General features: G+C 42.7%; 2 protein-coding genes across 5 annotated transcripts; one reads left to right on the top strand and one right to left on the bottom strand.

The window, feature by feature from the left end:
* Positions 1-402: 402 nt before the first annotated feature.
* Positions 403-1993, bottom strand: rnf182 (ring finger protein 182). The gene has a single exon (XM_048269853.1). The coding sequence runs from the start codon at positions 1824-1826 to the stop codon at positions 1071-1073; it is 756 nt and encodes a 251-aa protein (XP_048125810.1). The 5' UTR covers positions 1827-1993; the 3' UTR covers positions 403-1070.
* A 1045-nt stretch (positions 1994-3038) lies between these two features.
* retreg1 (reticulophagy regulator 1) lies at positions 3039-15024 on the top strand. Of its 4 annotated transcripts, XM_048268877.1 has the most exons (9): positions 3039-3367; positions 3947-4053; positions 4618-4648; positions 11740-11866; positions 11982-12066; positions 12487-12609; positions 12804-12874; positions 13333-13456; positions 13654-15024. In XM_048268877.1, the coding sequence occupies exons 1-9, from the start codon at positions 3225-3227 to the stop codon at positions 14220-14222; spliced, it is 1380 nt and encodes a 459-aa protein (XP_048124834.1). In that variant the 5' UTR covers positions 3039-3224; the 3' UTR covers positions 14223-15024. The 4 variants fall into 4 exon arrangements, with proteins under 4 accessions (XP_048124834.1, XP_048124962.1, XP_048124873.1 ...); XM_048269005.1 differs by lacking the exons at positions 3039-3367; positions 3947-4053; positions 4618-4648 and adding an exon at positions 4673-7946; XM_048268916.1 differs by lacking the exons at positions 3039-3367; positions 3947-4053; positions 4618-4648 and adding an exon at positions 4674-7937.
* The last annotated feature ends 2363 nt before the right edge of the window (positions 15025-17387 follow it).

The raw sequence follows: 17387 nt of genomic DNA, 5'->3' as shown, positions 1-17387 counted from the left end.
AAAAACAAGTTTTAGTTCCATTTTGTTAAAGCTTAACTAAGGGTGTCACTAATGGTAAATACTTGTGGCACATGTGTTTTTGTTCTTTATGAGGAATTTTTCCCCCCTGGATAAATTATTTTCCCCTCAAGGTTGGATTTTCCTCATTGTTTTCATTATGAGATAAATACATGGTTTGTTGATTGAAATGCTTTTTATAGGATACAAGATGACAATGCTTTCCCAATTAAAAATATCAGCACTCAACCTTTCAGAAAGAAATGTTTTTATCATCTGCTTTTGAATGCACACTCATTCTTTGTCTCAAATTCAGGCTTGAATTTTCAGCATCACTGTCAACCAAATGTTGTGGGTAGTATTCTATAAAGCCCATCATACTACAAAGATCACACAAGTCAAATATTCCAAAAGTGTTTCTCCATTTAATTTCTTGTCACAAAAAGGATAGCTGACAAAATGACTATAAACGTCACAATAATTATACAACATAACATACTCAAGGCATTGATCTGTTTTGCATATACCATACATCACAGAGAAATCATACACTTGATCGTTAAATGATAATCACAGATCAGTTACTTTGCACAAGAGTGCATTTGGTGGCTCAGACTAACATACCTCAGATTTTTGCACAAAAACATTCCTCAATATATTTACTGTTAGGCAAACATACAGTCTCCATATTCAGTTGAGTGCTCTATAAATATGCAGACAGTCTGTCATTGTAAAGTATTTTTTTAAAAGTTAATAAATTACATATTTAAAGTTCTTAACACTGAGAAGTGTTTTCCGTCTCAGTGTTCGGTGGACCAAATGACAAATATTTCAAAGCAGCTATTAGCAAAGCAGGGAGTTATAATGTTACTTTTGCTAGCTGAAAACTACTTTGTGTTCAGTTGTGTCCATTGCCCCATCATATATTATCCATTTTTGCTGGTTCCAAACTATCCAAAACTGGTGGAAAATAAAGGAAATAAAATGGTATCCATATAATTTTTTCTCTAATCACTCTGGAGCAACACGTCACTAAAGTCAGGCTGCTGATGTGAAAGGTTTCCCTTTGGTTGTTAGGGTGGCACGCAGTCCCAGAATTCGTGGCAAAGGCACTGGCAGAGCCCATATGCCATGATCATGAGCAGGCTAGCGGGCACCAAGCTGACCAGCAGCACGCCCAAGGTGGTTTTCTGCATTATGAGCAAGTAGACGCCCATCGGAAGAGAGCTGAAGTACAACAGCCCCAGGAGCCACACAAGGGCCCGGGCCGACGTCTGGCACAGCAGGGCTGCACAGTTCCATACTGTCCACCGCTGTGTGATAGAAGCCATGGAATCCAAGCTAGAGGAGCGGTAGTCCCTGCCGCGTGCTGCCAGGGGCCCAGTGTGAGGGTCATTGGACTCCGGCGGGGACTCCATGATGGTGATGACCACATAGTTGGAGCTGCGCAAAGAAGAGGGGGAGGCTGTGGCAGATGGGCCCACCAGAGAGCTCAGGTGCCTGGGACTGAGGAGGATCTCTCCAGGGCCCTCGTGAAGATTTCTGTGGTTGCGCACTTGGAGAGACAGTGCCGCCACCAAGTTGCAGTCATCGGGGAGGCTGCCCACTGCTTCCCCTGGCAAACCGGTGATGTACCGGCAGAATGGGCACACTACCGCATTTGGTGGCGACTCTCCCAAGTCCAGGATTTTGGCCAGGCACTTAGCGCACAGCCGATGGCAACACTCGAGCACCTTGGGCCGGCGGCTGGTGAGGCTGTAGGGGCAGTAGCAGATCTTGCATTCCAGCTCCTCGGTGGCAACGCCATCCTCCAGTGTCTGTCCCATCATCTCGCCCTCTTCTCAGCTCTGGCAGACTGGGCACTCAGCGGGCAGGGCCGGAAAACATAGCCGCGAGGCAGCTACTGCTACTACGCCACTTCTCGGGTCTGCAGGCTGTCCCATGCAGGCTGTGTGTAGCAAGGCAGGCTAAAGCGGACCGGAACATCCCCCTGTGCCGTGCCACACAACTCTGGGCTGATTCGTGCAGAGGAGCCTTTCATGCACTGTGTGGAAGGGTGGGGAGAGGCTGCCACAGAAAAGATAACTGTTAACACAGCAATAGAGAACAAACACAGCAGCAACAAAGCAGCCCCTGTAAAACCAGGGCTGGAATTTTCTAGCCGGGCCTTTTGTTGCCAGTGCAATTCAGTCCAATTAGTGTTGCAACACTTCTTTTCTGGTACACTGTTAATAATGACTGGGAGAAAGGTTATTCACTTGCACAGGGCTAGATTGTGATAAGAATCTTCCACTGATTGCCAGCCAAAAGGAAAAGGAGTCCTTGAAAAGCTACACATCAAACTACATTTTCAAGATGATTGTTGTGATTGTAATTACTCTACAGTATGTTACAGATTGTGATTTGGCTTTGGAAAAGTGTCCTTGTTTTTGAGGCAATTCTGTAGAGTTCAGTTCCTAAGAGAGTAAAATAGGTCAGGACTCTTAGTTTCATTCTTCTCTGACCCTGACAGACAGATATTCAGAACCGTCCATGTATGATAGATGTCAGGACAGCAGGGGAAAATGCCAAATGTTTTCTTTTTCAATACAGCCCCTGTTCAGTCTGACCGTCAGGCTTTTTGACTTTTTCTACTGTAGCCTACTAAAACTCAACAGCTGAAGAATAATTTTGATTTATTAACTAACCATGTAAGCAACAGTAGGCTACATATTTTCTTTTTCATGACTTGCCCATCCATGATGACTCTCTCTCTCTCACACACACACACACACACACACATAAATACTTGATTTTTGTATAGGTCTACATATAGTGTTGAAAATATTATGTTTATACATTTTGTTTAACAGTTGCAGCTATATGACAGAAAAAATATCTTTGTCTTTGGCGTTGCATTCACCTTGTCACTTTTCCACCTTATCCCGCATTTATAGTCGATAGTTCTATGGTATGATGACCAGTTAAATGCACCCCCGCCCTCCCCTTACGGAGCGAAAATGGTGACGTCAGAACAACCCCAAAGCAACCCTGGCAGCCCTAGAAATTACGTCAACGACCGGGCAACAACAACATCCACAGCAGCTGTCAACGAACGGGGACCGTGACCAGACAGTATTATTTTTGTATGTCGTTTTAGGAGAGAAACGACTCTGTTGATACAAAAGAGGCGGGGCTCACGAGCACATACTCAGCAAAGAGATTCTCACTGGGACTCAGGTGGGGCGATGGCGGAATCAGGGAAAGAGCTGTCAGCCGGTTCCCGACATCCATCAGTCGGCTCGCCCTTTTGTCGCATCTCCGTCGTGATAAACTGGAGGAGACCGCTTTGGACTTCCTCAATCTTTGTTGTCACCAATTCAGTTTTCTGGTAAGAGATTCAAAATGCATTGTTTATATAACAAAATATCAAGGTCTTCCAAAATTGTCCTGGCTTTGGTCAAGGTAGCCAGTTGGTGGCCACGTGTCGATAATGCCACCCCATGCTTTAACATCAGCTGAATAGATCAGCATAACAGCATTTTATTGTCATTCACATATCCGTGAATAACTGACCATTCTGCAGTATGCAACAGGCCAAGATGACCTATGACTGTAGTTCACACAAAAATGCAGGTTGGTGCTGGGTTTGCAAATTAGGCATTCATTTTCCTGCTTTGCAGATGTAATCTGTGCCTGGCCTTGTGTTATTATGTTATTAAAGAGGAACACTTACAGTAAAAACAACATGGATGCTGTTTTCTTGTAGTAGCCTTGATGCAACTTCGTCAATGTAGGAGATATATGCTGGCACTAGAATGGTAAAAAGACATACACCTGAACTGGACAGGTGCATGTTCATGTGAAAAGTTTTTTTCTTGAATATCACCATCACTTCCTCTATAGGCTATTTAAAAACCCCATTTGAAACCAGTCACTGCCCTCTTATGCTTCTTCGTTCCCCCCACAGGTTTGTGACCCTTAGTCCCTGCAAACTATTCAGCCTCATGTGCTTGAGTCTGGCTCTGATGGTCGTCCTACAGTTTATACGGGATCTGTACCTGATGAGATCCAAAGGTACAGTACATGCTGATGATGATCTTGCATAGATTCCCAATACTTCTGCTTTTAGTTAGTATAGTGGTTACGTCATCAACATCAGATCCATTTAAAGGAAAAGATGAGATCATCATCCTTCCTGTGTCAGATAGTTTGCTCAGGTAACCATTAGCCTATCATATGTGCTCCATGGCTAATGCATCAGGCCTGATAGACAGTAATTCATCTACACTGTTGATTTGTATCCATCTGGTAAGAGAGCAGAAAGGGGCTGTGGGTAAATAATCACATACTGTGGCTGTCACGCCATGCCTCAGCAGAGGAGGATTATCTCCTAATGATTCAGCTATAAGCCTTGTGCAACAGCAGGACACACTCTAGCACTCAGCTGAAGGCCCATCATGTTTGGGTTTGACATGCAGTGCTGTATGGATGGGGAGGTTAGCGTAGTGAGCTTAAAGTACTGTGAAGAATGCAACAGCTTGTTTGTGCTAATGGATTTAACTTTTAACCATCAAAGTAGTTGTAATGGATAAGGGGTGAGAGATAGTACTTACACTATTTTCTTTTTCTTTTCCATAGGAACTCCTTTATGGCACAGTATGACTGGAAGGTATGTTTAGGAATTCTAATGTTATTAATAGCCTACAGCGCCATCAGTACATCATACAGTAAGCCTAAGGGTTCAATGAATCTTTTTTCTTTAGCAGAAATAAAGTTCTAAGTAATGCTTTTTTGAAAAGATACATGCCATTACATTAGTATTGCAATTACTAGAATATATTATGCACTCATAGAAAAAGTTGGATTATCATGAGATAAGCAGCCCCTAACAACTCAGTTATTAAAGAAGGAAACTCTCAGAGAGTTTTGTGTATGCAGACAACAATTAATCAATGTTGGTATACTCCTACAGTTACTAGCTCAAGACTTTCTAACATTGTTTACATCAGGTTTAATGCAAAGGTCACTCCAAACCAGACAACAGCCCTGTTTTGGACACTTTAACTTTTCTCCACTAGATGGAGCCAAGTGTTTTTTTTTCTCCATCTTTGGCAGTCTTCACAACAATACTTCAGACATTCACAATGCTTCACAACAGCCGACCGGTTGTCTGGCATCCAATGTACCCCTTCCTAACTGTCATATATACGCTGCTGTTGATGCAACTGTTGAGCGTAGATAGATCTAATGCCATTTTTCCTGGGGAAGGAATGGCAGTCTGTCACTGTGACCAGGGCAATGAGCAACTTTTACAGTGACAGCATGTCTACCTGATTACAAACACATTCAGACATGCTTTGAAATAACAACACATATATAGTGCATCCATTAGATAGCCAGTCATATGACTATTTTGTGAAGCCCTGATGGTAGGTCATTGTCACAGTTTAATTTGTCTACCCAGCTGTCTGAGTTAAGCAAAAAACAAAACAAAAACATTTGTCAGTTTTCATAATTTTCTGTTATTCTTGACATATCTTGTAGTGAATAATTGTCCTCTCCTGTTGCCGTCTCTTGATACTGGTCAGAGGCCATCTTTATTTTTGAGAGCCAGTGTCACTTATGTCACTGGAGCAGACGGATTCCCCTGTGGGTGTTTATGTGAGGTGGACCTCACTAAAGAGGAGGTCTCCCAGAGAGCCACTTCCCTGGCCAGTCAGTTATGGAGGCCCATGTCAACATGGGTCATGGGGTTCATCATTTGTTTTTCCCCTCCTATGTGAACTCCAGTGCCCTATTGTGCCTAATAAACAGTGTCCTTCAGATTTTACGGTGTGCTTCTCTGTGACATTCTCAGATTATTGACTGTTGAAAGAGTGCCTTGTTGTGGTGAAGTACAGTGTACACTATACGTTAATCTGATGCAACCACAGGTATTTTCTTTACCTCTACTGCTGTGTTTCGGTGAAGGCCTCTAAATCAGAGGGCATGTCTAGTTAATACACAAAGCTGTTGTGGACCATGGACTACTGGTGGTCAGACTGCTGTAATCATGGATATATACTGTATTTAACCATAAGCACATATAAAATCGCTCTGTACTCTGATATTACAACCGAAAATGTAGCTATGTCCTCAGACATATACAGTCACTGCCGCTCTTTCCCTCACTGCATTTCAGTTGGAGCAAATTATGTCCCAAGCACATGGGACCTCACATATCACAAAGCATGCCTGTTGGAAGGGCTTAGCCCTCTATATCAGGACGAATTACAGTCTTATTTATTTGATTACACAACATGAAACTATTCCAAAGACTTGAGGTCATTGTTTGGGTTTTAGTTTTTGCAGTGCTTTTTAGAGGCCTGCAGTGAGCGTGTTTCTTTTGCCGGATGTGGCTGATTTTGCCGGTGTTATTGCGAAAGGTGAGGAGTCGAGCTGCTTGTTGGGTTTACTGTGAGTGCTGTGTGTAATGGACAGGATGACACAGCCATTTCTGAGCTTCAGGAACTACTCACAGGTCATCCACCCTCATCACGTCGCCATCTGACTCTTGATGAACCCCATTGGATGGGATGCTGTTGGGTCCAGGAAATAACCAATCAGCAGTTATGTTTAGCAGCAGAGGGTGTGCTCTAAAATGCAGGCTACTATTGGTCAGTGAATGGTGTGTGTTCCACGCTAACTCTGGGAACGCTGTCAAGTCTGCTGTGGATACTTCATGACTGTCAAGTGATCTACTGTATCTATGTCAGTTTGTTAAGAAATGAGAAAGGGAAAAGAAAACATGTTTCTCCATGATGTATCCAACTAATTTGGGAACTGACAGTTCGGTCAGTGGTTTGGTCATAAAATAATTACTTGACTTACTTACTTGACTTAATGGCTTCTACTATCTATGTATCTAATATCTACTATATCTAAGTCTGTGTAAGGACATTGTAATCAGAACAATATCTCAGTGTTTACTGTAGTATCACCACAGAAAGGTCCTGAAGTAGATGGAGTGGGATCCTATTAGAACTCAACTTTGATATGAAGTTATTTCTCTTCCTATGGCATCATCATTTTGAATATGATAGTAATTAGGTACAGTCATTTGTAATGGCCATCCTGATAATATAATTTTATCACGTCATAAACATAATTTTAATACATGTTCCTGTGTATTTTATACATGTTCCTGTGCATTTAATACATGTCCCTGTGCACCTGTGCTCTGTTTTCGTGTTGATATTTTCATGTTCCAATGATCCATGTGACACAAGACAAGCACACATTTATAGTTTGTGTTTAGTGAATGGTTTAGCATGACTGTGTCAAAACTTGCGCAATTTCTTAGGAGTGTGTGCATATGATACTGCAGCAACATCTGACAGACGCAGTGCCACCTGCTTATAAAGCCATTCAAAAGCATGGGCATGCTTTCATTACGATTTCGACTTATTTATTATTTATCTGTTTTGCTGTATTATTTTTTTTCCAGAGGAGATAGGAGGATATTTGGTGTGAAAGGAACATTAGGTGTGTGAAGAAAGAAGTGTGTGTGTGTGTGTGTGTGTGTGTGTGTGTGTGTGTGTGTGGGAGGGGGGGGTGCCCTCACTCAGCCCCCTCCCCTCCCCTCCCACACACACACACACACACACACCACCTCCCTCCTCTGGTCTGATGGAATGCTGTGTGACTGTGGTATTTTTAGACTGGGCCAGTTGAAATAGTGACACTCAGGCCTCATTCAACATAAACACAACTCACTCTCCTTCCATGTGGCACCTATGAACCAGTGAGCAAGATAGTGCTGGAAATCCGATTTGAGCCACAGTCTGCGGTGACCCCGTCATAACCCAGCCGCAGAGAAGACACCCACTCAAGCGGGCATACAGAGAGCCTTCAGGGGTCTCAATGTTAGAAAACAGAGCCTGTGAGATTTCTGAGGAGGACCGGGGAACAAGGAGAAGGTAACGAAGGTGCCATCACACAGTAATGCAAATGTGTGTATGTGTGAGAGAGGTAGCAGGAGAGAGGAGAGTTTGGTAGGAGATGAGGAAGTAAGAGAGGTAAGTACATAAAATCAATGGTCTAGAAAGAGGTAAAATTGTTCCTTAGCAGCTCTATCTGTAGTGTGTTGTATGAATGTCGTTTCCATTATGTCAATGCCTTAATGGGTATGGTTTTGTAACAACCGATCACATTAGTAAAAAAATTACAATTGTCAATCTCTTGTATCTCCAATATCTCCATATATGCCAGTATTACAAGAACAACTGGTTTATAAGTGTACGTGCTGTGAGTCAAAATGTGCAATGTCATATCCCACTGTTGTTGGTGACTATATTTTGTCCATGAGCACTTTGTCATGGTATGCCCTACTTTTTGCCAGGGGACTGTACTGATTTCTGTGGCATGTGGCTGTATCAAGGTCATACATGCTTGGAGACTAGATGGCATTGGAATATGTGGCACCTTACCTCACAGGCTTTGCACTGGTCTGGCCCCCATGGCTATTGTCTTGAAGGGGGTCTGGGCTCAGGCAGGGGGAGGCCCTTTGAGAAGGCGCACACAGTTGAGAGTGTAAACAGTGCGATTGCCTTCGTCAGTGGGGCAGATGGAAGAGCTGCGTTTTGCCACCATTGTTGGCATTGTTTGACTGTTTGTCTTGGGTTATTTTTATGCCGCCTGTCGCAGGGCCTCGTTAGAGCCTCTGATGCATCGCTCTCTGTGTTGTTCTAATGATTAGCGGAGGAGCCAGTGCTGCAGCTGGCAGGCGGGCCTCGCTCGCCTTCTGGGTCTCCAGACGGAAGCATCACAGGATACACACTTGCTTCCCCCCAACATGCACTTTTGAGGTGCTTGTCTTTTTATTTTGTGCCATCAAACTAGTGAATCGCTGCGTAGCAGGCAGCTCTACACTCTTACTCTTTATATAACTTTTTTTTTTCTAAACTCATAATTTGGTCTGGGCTGGTTGAGAGTTGAGTAACATTACTTTATTCCCATCTCTTCGGATTTGTTCAGTGACCTAGTTAAATGAATTCCTTGGCACTCGACCAGGCAGGATCTGTCGTTACAAACTTTATTTCACAACACGATAGAGGATTGCCAGGTTCTTAAAGGACATTATCTGGTCTGCGCTGGAGCGGTCAGAAGGGGAGCTGGCAGGGAGACGCACCAGCCCAAGAGAATCATGTGGGGATCACGCTCCTGTGAGGTCAGGCCTGTGAAATGTCACCCCCGCATGTCTGGGCGCGGGGGCCCGGGGGGAGCTGCGCTGTGACAGAAACAAACACTGTCTCCTGGCAGGAGCTCTGACGCAACCTCCCCCTTGCGTCCACTCTCACACGCGGGCGACGGTGAAACCCCCAGCATGCTTCAGTCCTGCCAGCTCTTGCACCCCATGTCTGTGAGTGATGCTGTCTTGACCAGCTGCATGTACCCAGAATGTCCCCACAGTAAGATTAATGACCCTGAAGGCTTCACGAGGGGAGGACCACCAGGCTATTAACATGTGTGTTCCAAGTAACAACCACACATTCCTGGTAGTCCATATGTCCATATGTTGTTGATCTCAAATGAACCTTCATGTCTGAGCGAGTCACTCTCGTTGGGCTCCGGAGTGGCTGACAATGGCATCCACAGGGAGTGTGGAAGATAAATTAGAATGGGAAATTAAAGGAAAGACATTTTAGAAGACGTCATAGACAAATATGTAATAGCAAGAATACGTTTGTTGTAATTCTTACAAAAATGCTTACAATGGAGTTATATGTGTAGTTATTGATGACAAGAAACATTGTAACTTTATGTGTTGTGTTATACTATATCACTTTGGTTATTAATTCCCTGTAAAGTCCTTGTTTTTACTTTAAGGAATACATATGATCCAATTGTCGGCCTTTTTTTAATGGCCACATGGGGGAGTTTATTGCATTACGTGATCTAATTGTAATCTATGTCCCTTGACTGTTATTTGGATATGGCTGAAGGGGTGGAGAGTTGTGAAGGAGGAGTTGTGTTTCTTAAGCGCAGCTGTCATCACTGGAGGTGTTTAGTAGAGAGGAACTACAACTGCCTAATCACCCATTTTGAAGCCCAACAGCTTAACAATGGAACACAGACTAGATATCGATGCAAAGCATTTCCTGAGACTTGACTTTGGGAAGCATGTCACTAACAGTGCAAGATCATAGGTCTTAGGGGCAATACGCAGACCACCCCAACATTTGAAAATCTAATGCTTCTAAAACGGGGGAACGTGTTACATGGACTATGTTGTGGCAAGCTCCTTTTCCCCTTTTGACCTGAATGTGGTGTTAAGTTGGAAGAATCTCTCTGTACATCGCTGTAACCAGATCTGTACTAAGAATTCAAACCATTTCACACAAGCAGTCTTTCAGACAGCTGTGGGAGAGACAGTGTTGGCCTTCAGCTTGCTGGTTTAAATATAGCCATTGTTATTGAATTTGACTAACTTTGTCTTCCATTCCTCTCCTCACTCCATTCTACAGAATGGTAAATCAATGTATCAAGAGGTAATTCCATTTTACAATATTGCCAACATATGTTTAGTGTGTTAAAATGACCTTGGCCATCTGTATGTCATAACTTATAGCTGTTTTATATGGGGAGTATCGTCACAACAGCCAACACACTGCTTCAGCATCGCAAGCAAACAAATTGAGAGTAACCCAGGTGACCCTATTCTGACACTGTTTACAGTTGGTGTTTTGTGGTGGGTAGCCTAGCTACATTGTTGTTGGTTAAGCTTCTCAACATCGGGCGTAGCATAATCTAATTCCTCTGGAACAAGAGTGTTTTGTGGCCCCTGACAGAGAACAAATACGTGGCACTCAGTTCTCTTAGCTTCCAGTTTCCAAGCCAGTGCACTTCCTGTACATGTTCATGTGACTGCAAGGAGTCTCAAGCATTTTGTCAGGGTAGCCGACGACATTCATGTCTCTGGTACAGGATCATAAATGGGCACAGGAAGGGCACAGGACAGATATTTTGGATGGTTTGACGTATACATAATTCTTCAGTGGAAATACATTCACTTTTTAGATAGATAGATAGATAGATAGATAGATAGATAGATAGATAGATAGATAGATAGATACTTTATTGATCCCCAGGGGAAATTCAAGATTTTCAGTGTCTGTGTCAGTGTCTGTCTGACACTGTATAACTGGCTGTAGTCCACTGAAAAGGTTTGTTAGGTCATGCTCAAATGTTAGTGGCAACCCTAAACAAGAGGAAAGTCTGCAGGGACATATCTTTGATCATCTCCGATGACCTATGATGGCCTGACCTATAGACAAGGTGCATGTGATGCTTGCTTACGTCAGTGGAATGTAAAGGAGATACTTACAGATTAGGCTTCTAACCTCCACTTTACGACCATCTTCAGAGGAACTGAGTGAGATGGATAGATCTAGGAAGTCAGGCTCGTGTTAGGACTCAGAGAATGTCTTTAATGAAAAGGGCCCATTGGTCTGATACTCAACTCCTCAGTATGTGGTAGAGAAGGAAAAGTTATAAGATACAGATACAGAAAAAATGAACTACACACAGGAATTTCATTTTTTCACTGTTCACTGGTCTGGATGTGTGCAGGACAAGAAGAGATGCAAGTTTATCAGAGTGTTTTATTAGTTAGGGTAGCATATGCTTATAGCAAGTATAATGTGTACAACAATGTAAACAAATCCAGCATCTCATTTCATGGAGAAAATATTCCTCATATCTGGTCTCCTTGCATCATAGTTGGGAGATGATTCACTCTAGGCATGGTGGGGAATTGGAACCGGCATCACAAATCACAGATTCCTGGACCAGCTTCAAACTGTTCTTGGAGGAGACGTCTTCTTTCAAGCAACAGAACCCTGGAAAGGTATATAAAATGGCGACCATATTTACACAGTTATATTGTTATTGTTTAGAGTTTGTTTACTCACTGACCGTATATTTCATATTGACATGAGACATCCATTTCCGTCCCCCTCCAGTTCTGCCTGCTTGTATGCAGCTTGTGCTCCTTCCTGGCGGTTCTTGGACGCTACATTCCTGGAATTGTCCTCTCATATATATTAGGTAAGTAATGTTTAAATGTTTAAAAACACTTACACATGATACACAATAAGTCCTATACCATGAATCATTTTATCTGTTGACATGTATGGCTGCGAAGGCCGAGTTGCCAAGTATAACATCTGTAACATAATTCCCATTCAAATGCTGTAGATGTATTTTGGTCGGAATCTGATGCTTAGATATTCACTCTCGAGTATTAAAGTGGGGTTGGAAAGGTAAGGCTCAATGGCCATACATGTCTGAATAATCTCTCCATTTCAGAATGACCAGCAGAAGGCTTCCAGGTAATTCAGAGGAATGTAACCATGACGACTTTGTCACGCTGTCTCTGGTTTCCTGAGTTCCCCTATAGTCAGCGCTTTGGGGTGAGCCCTCTGGCAGAGGTGTGCAAGGTGCTAATGGCTTCTCCTTCTGTTCCAGTGCTTGGCATCTTCCTCTGGCCCCTGGTGTCATCACATGACTTCGGACTGTGGTTCGAGCCAGTTCTGCAGAAACTGGACTTTGGACTAGGACAGTTCCTTCAGAAGATCAAAGAAAACCATGGTAGTACACTTAACACCTAAAATGCACACACACACGCACACACACACACACACACAGAGAGAGAGAGAGAGAGAGAGACCACAGACAGACTTAAGGATAGATATGTTGATATGTTAAAGAAAAATATATTAACACCAAATGAAATGACAATAATAGCCTTAAAATGGGAATCGTTTCTGCTTGTGTTTCACTAGAGAAGAGAGTCCTCCAGGCCCAGGAAGAACATGAGAGCATCGAGGCTGACCTGTCTTCTCTTTTCCCCAAGGTTGGTTTGACCCAGTCTCCATCACATGACTCTGCATCTGACAGTCAACACGTGTTTGTGTGTTCAAATATCAGACTACTACTGTTACATTTACATTAACCTTGGCTGGTCCTCCATACTATAACTAGACTGTATTCTGAATGAACTTGGGAGTGGATTTTGATGTGTGGTTGTGTGTGAGGTTATGAAAATCTATATCTTATTTTATGGGAAAAGACAGGTGATCTAACAAAAGCAGTAAGCAGGCATTTAAGATTAAGGAATCATTTTAAGATTCAACAATACGTGTGGATCTTGACTAAATGTCCAGTTGTGCTTCTACTTTTAAGATTGCAATTTTAACTGCAATATTACAATCTTTCAGCCCAACACACAACAGCTTGCTCATGGCAATACTTTCATGCAGATTTATGTCTTGCCTCACCACTGACTCATGTCCCTTGTATTGTCCCCTACAGCTGGACTCAACTGTGTATAAGGAGCTGTCCCTATCAGACACAGAGCCCTCAGAAGTGACATGGACAGAAAATGGCACCTTCAACCTGTCCGAAGGGCACTCACCACAAACAGAGAACTCAGAAGGTGGGCTGGTCCATGTTTTCAGCTTCTTAAGCTCTTATTCCCTTAGTAATCTATTGATCATTAGCTTTTCTGCATCAATTGATAACTTGAAGTTACTATTGGGTAAAAATTAGAAAATTCATTGGTCATCAGCGTGGTCTTTTAGAACATTTGATACTCAGCCGTGACCTTGTCGCATCTCTTCCATCTGGCCTCAGACCTGGACCGACCCAGCGACCATGAGGAGCTGTTTGCTGGCGGCCTCCCAGACTTCCCATCGCTAGATAACGGTCTGGGGACCAACGGCGACGACGATGAAGACCTCAGCATCGGTCTGCCCTCCCCGGCGCCCCAGACAAAGCCCAAACACAAACAGCGTAGCGAGCAGGGCAGGGCGTCCCTGGCGGCCGAGCAGCGTCCAGACCCCACTCTGCAGCTGGTGGAGCGCATGGCCGGCGACGTCATCGCCGCCGCCGTCACCGCTGCCATCCAGGAGCGGCTGGAAGCGACCGTGGCCTCCGCCATGAGCCCAGCCTCCGCGGACGCCGCCTGCCCATCCTTCTCGTCGTCCTCGTCCGCCTCCACCCCGCCGGCCGCGCTGGCCCAGGCTCTGGCCGAAGACTCGGACAGCGAGGCGGAGGACTTTGAGCTGCTGGATCAGGCCGAGCTGGAGCAGCTGGAGGGGGAGCTGGGCCTGGAGAGGGCAGGGGGTCGGGCGGCCCAGGCCCAGCCCAGGGGCGGTAGCAGGCCCGCGGGCTTCTTCTCCAAACTGCTGGGCCGCCACTGACCAGGCAGATGTGGGTGTTTAGCCAGAGATTGTGAACGGTGGGTTGGGTGGGTGTGCAGGGACTCTGGTGGGTTGACAAGTGGCGATTTTCCTTGTTATTTACTTTAATTAGACATGGGGTTTGGCACGCTGTGAGGGAGGGAGAACACAGGGATGGTTGATCTAAGAGATTTCTGTCCATGTTGATTTCTTTTTTCCAAAATGATATTCATAGAAATATTTAAATATTTCAAGGAATATTTTAAGAAACTTTCCATTACAGGAGTGAAGGAATTGTCTATAAATGTATAGAAAAGTTATGGGAATGGGCAGACCGTTGCATTTTCCTTTTTTACAGATTATTTTTCAGTGCATGGTACTGTCATGCGGCCAAACAATCACAGATTTTCACAGATGCCCAAATCTGGTCATTAGACCCATTGTAGTGTCTAAACTCTTTGTACATTTATAGTCAAAGCCAAACTAGAATTTGCATCAACTGTGCTACAAACCCACCCAGAATGTATGGCAGGAAAGTCACCCCTTTTGATTTTGCATTTTTGTTTTCTAATTTTGTATTTTGTTTTTTCATTAAGTTTTGACCTGTTGTCAGCCAGGGAAATGTTGCAGAAAGCATCAAATCTCAATGTTATATATATATATATATTTTTGCATGCATAGCTGTGTTTTCATGTAAACATGTAAACATTTTATGTGTACTTGCACCTTAATATGTGATTGATACAGCTAGGCACTTGAAGTCAAGGTATCATAAACTGGACCTTGTGCAATTATAATACCATTAAATATTTCTTGAATGTAATTTGTTGATCTTTTCTTTGACTATCTTTGTGCCTTTATTAAGAAACACTGTACTTCTTAAATTAGGGATGGTATAGTATTAGGATGGAATGAATTGGGAATAGGAAGATATTGTTATGTTAATTATATTTTTAACGAAATGTTCTAGTATTTTAAAGAGAACCGTTGGGAATATAAGAAATCTCTCCTCCAACTGTGTATGAGGAACACTTTGCCTTTATGAATAATTACAATTCAAATACTGTGACTTTGCTTTCATTAAATGGTAGGTAGGGAAGGCTACATGGCCCAATCCATGTGGTTGCACTGATTAAATTACAGGACATTGATAAGTGGATCTTTTCTCGTATTTATGTTCTATTATGCCTAAATGTTATTACACCATATTTGTTATGTGCAATAGTTTCGGATTTCATATCTAAAACTAATCTGTGTGATAAGGCTGTAAAATGTAGCCAGAGCAAACAAGCAGAAAGTTAATTTCAGACATTAGTCAGACTCAATGCCATGTTTGTTCCATGCTGTGTTTAAGATGTACAGTGTGATGAATATTGTAAGCACCCATTATTAAGATGTACCTTAGTACTCACCACAGCTTTTATATGTTCAGTGTAGCCATAAATACATTTTACATTATCAAAGGATATCAGTTTTACTTTTTTACTTATTTTAAATATTGTGTGTGTTCATATTGGATAAATATATTTCTCAGAGTTGCCTATAGCAACAATTGCAGTCTTTGTCAACTTTATTTCAGCATTACAACAGGCGTATCTATTAGCTTTATTTTGAATTCATCTGTTACTTAGTCAGGCAGCGTAAGAGATGTTGAAGTTTAGACTGTATGTTTATCAAGAATATGATGAAATTCAACTCAGACCTAGTCTTGTTCCACTGTGAAATGTGTAATGAAGTTTCCAATTTTGCTTTTCAGTCAATAATCAGAAATGTAACATCCTTCAAATGCTTAAGTTTGTTCTTGTATTAATCTCTTCTCTACTATGCTCAGCTCCTATGGGCTCTCAGTGACAAATAATGTCGGTGTCGCCTTCACACCACTAGGTGGCAGCACTCAGTAACATAGTTAGCAGTAGGGGGTGGCCTAAACTGCTGAGGCACTTCCATGTAAGGTCCCTAGTAAAATACAATCAATGAAATGAATGAAAATGGCTCAAATTAATTTGGGATTGATTCAGGACAAAGAAGCCTCAATACCACTGGCATAGCAGCACAGATTTCTTATTTCACAAACGGAGAGCAGCAAAAGATCAACAGATAATGTAGCATCAAAACTTAAACTGCCAACTAATACTTATCTCAATATGATGGATCATTCAATATGCATTAATTGCATTATGTGGCCTGTACTGAGACACAGGGAAATGAATTCATTTCTTTTCCCACCAATATAAAAATGTTGTAAAGATGTAACATTGCTGTCTGATATGCTGTAGGCCTATGTCATAATTTATCATGAATAACTGATATGCAGCAAGAATAATATCAGTTCATCAGGGACAAATAGACAGACTTTGAGTGACACTTAAATGATAACAACACTCTGAAGTTGAGCTCACGCTTATAGCTTCAGGACTGGCAAGCACCCGGAATCAATTAGAATTAGAGCGTGTTGGTTTGGCCTCCCACATGGTCTTCTGGTCTCTGGAGGGCCCCTGCAGTTGCAGGAAGTGCCTTTGCTAGCCTCAAACCATTCCCATTTTATAAAGTGGGTTTAATAATCTAGTGTGATAACTTACCTGAGGCCAGAAAAACATCACCATGTGCCACACAGACGCACGGAAACCACTGAACTGGTGAGCTCCCATTTAGTTGTTTCTGGAGTCTGCTTTGGATTACTTTATTAATTTCATTTTTTTTTTCCTCAAGCAATTTTCATGTAAAATACAATAAAAATGTTAGTAAAACATAAATCCTGAAAGAAAATGCTTGACACTTGACATGTGGACAACTAATCTTTCTCATGGGCTGGTTGCATTTTAGGTCATTTCATATCATAGACCATATATTTCAGCATATACTAAATTTACACTTTTACAGTTTAACATTTAAGTTCTGCTCTGATCAAACATGCATTTGTGGTGTTTCATTATTAGACATTCAGACAGGAATGTTGATGGAAGGTACACTTTTAAAACACTAGGTCCTGCTGACAGAATGTTGTTCACTACGTGTTCAGTACATCTGATGTTAGGGGGGAGAGGGGGAATGATGTGTGCTTATGTCAAACAAGCAGGTATGGTGCCGGAAGATGTTAGGTGCACAGCAGGGGCATGTCTCCACAGAAGCACCTAGTCCAACAGCAGACCCACACATGTTCTGTCTGCAGGAGAGGGAGCAGGGCAC

This window comes from Alosa alosa, chromosome 1, assembly GCF_017589495.1.
Source record: "Alosa alosa isolate M-15738 ecotype Scorff River chromosome 1, AALO_Geno_1.1, whole genome shotgun sequence".
NCBI lineage: Eukaryota > Metazoa > Chordata > Actinopteri > Clupeiformes > Clupeidae > Alosa > Alosa alosa.
Note: the sequence above shows the minus strand (reverse complement) of the source record. Positions and strands in the feature narration are given on the sequence as shown.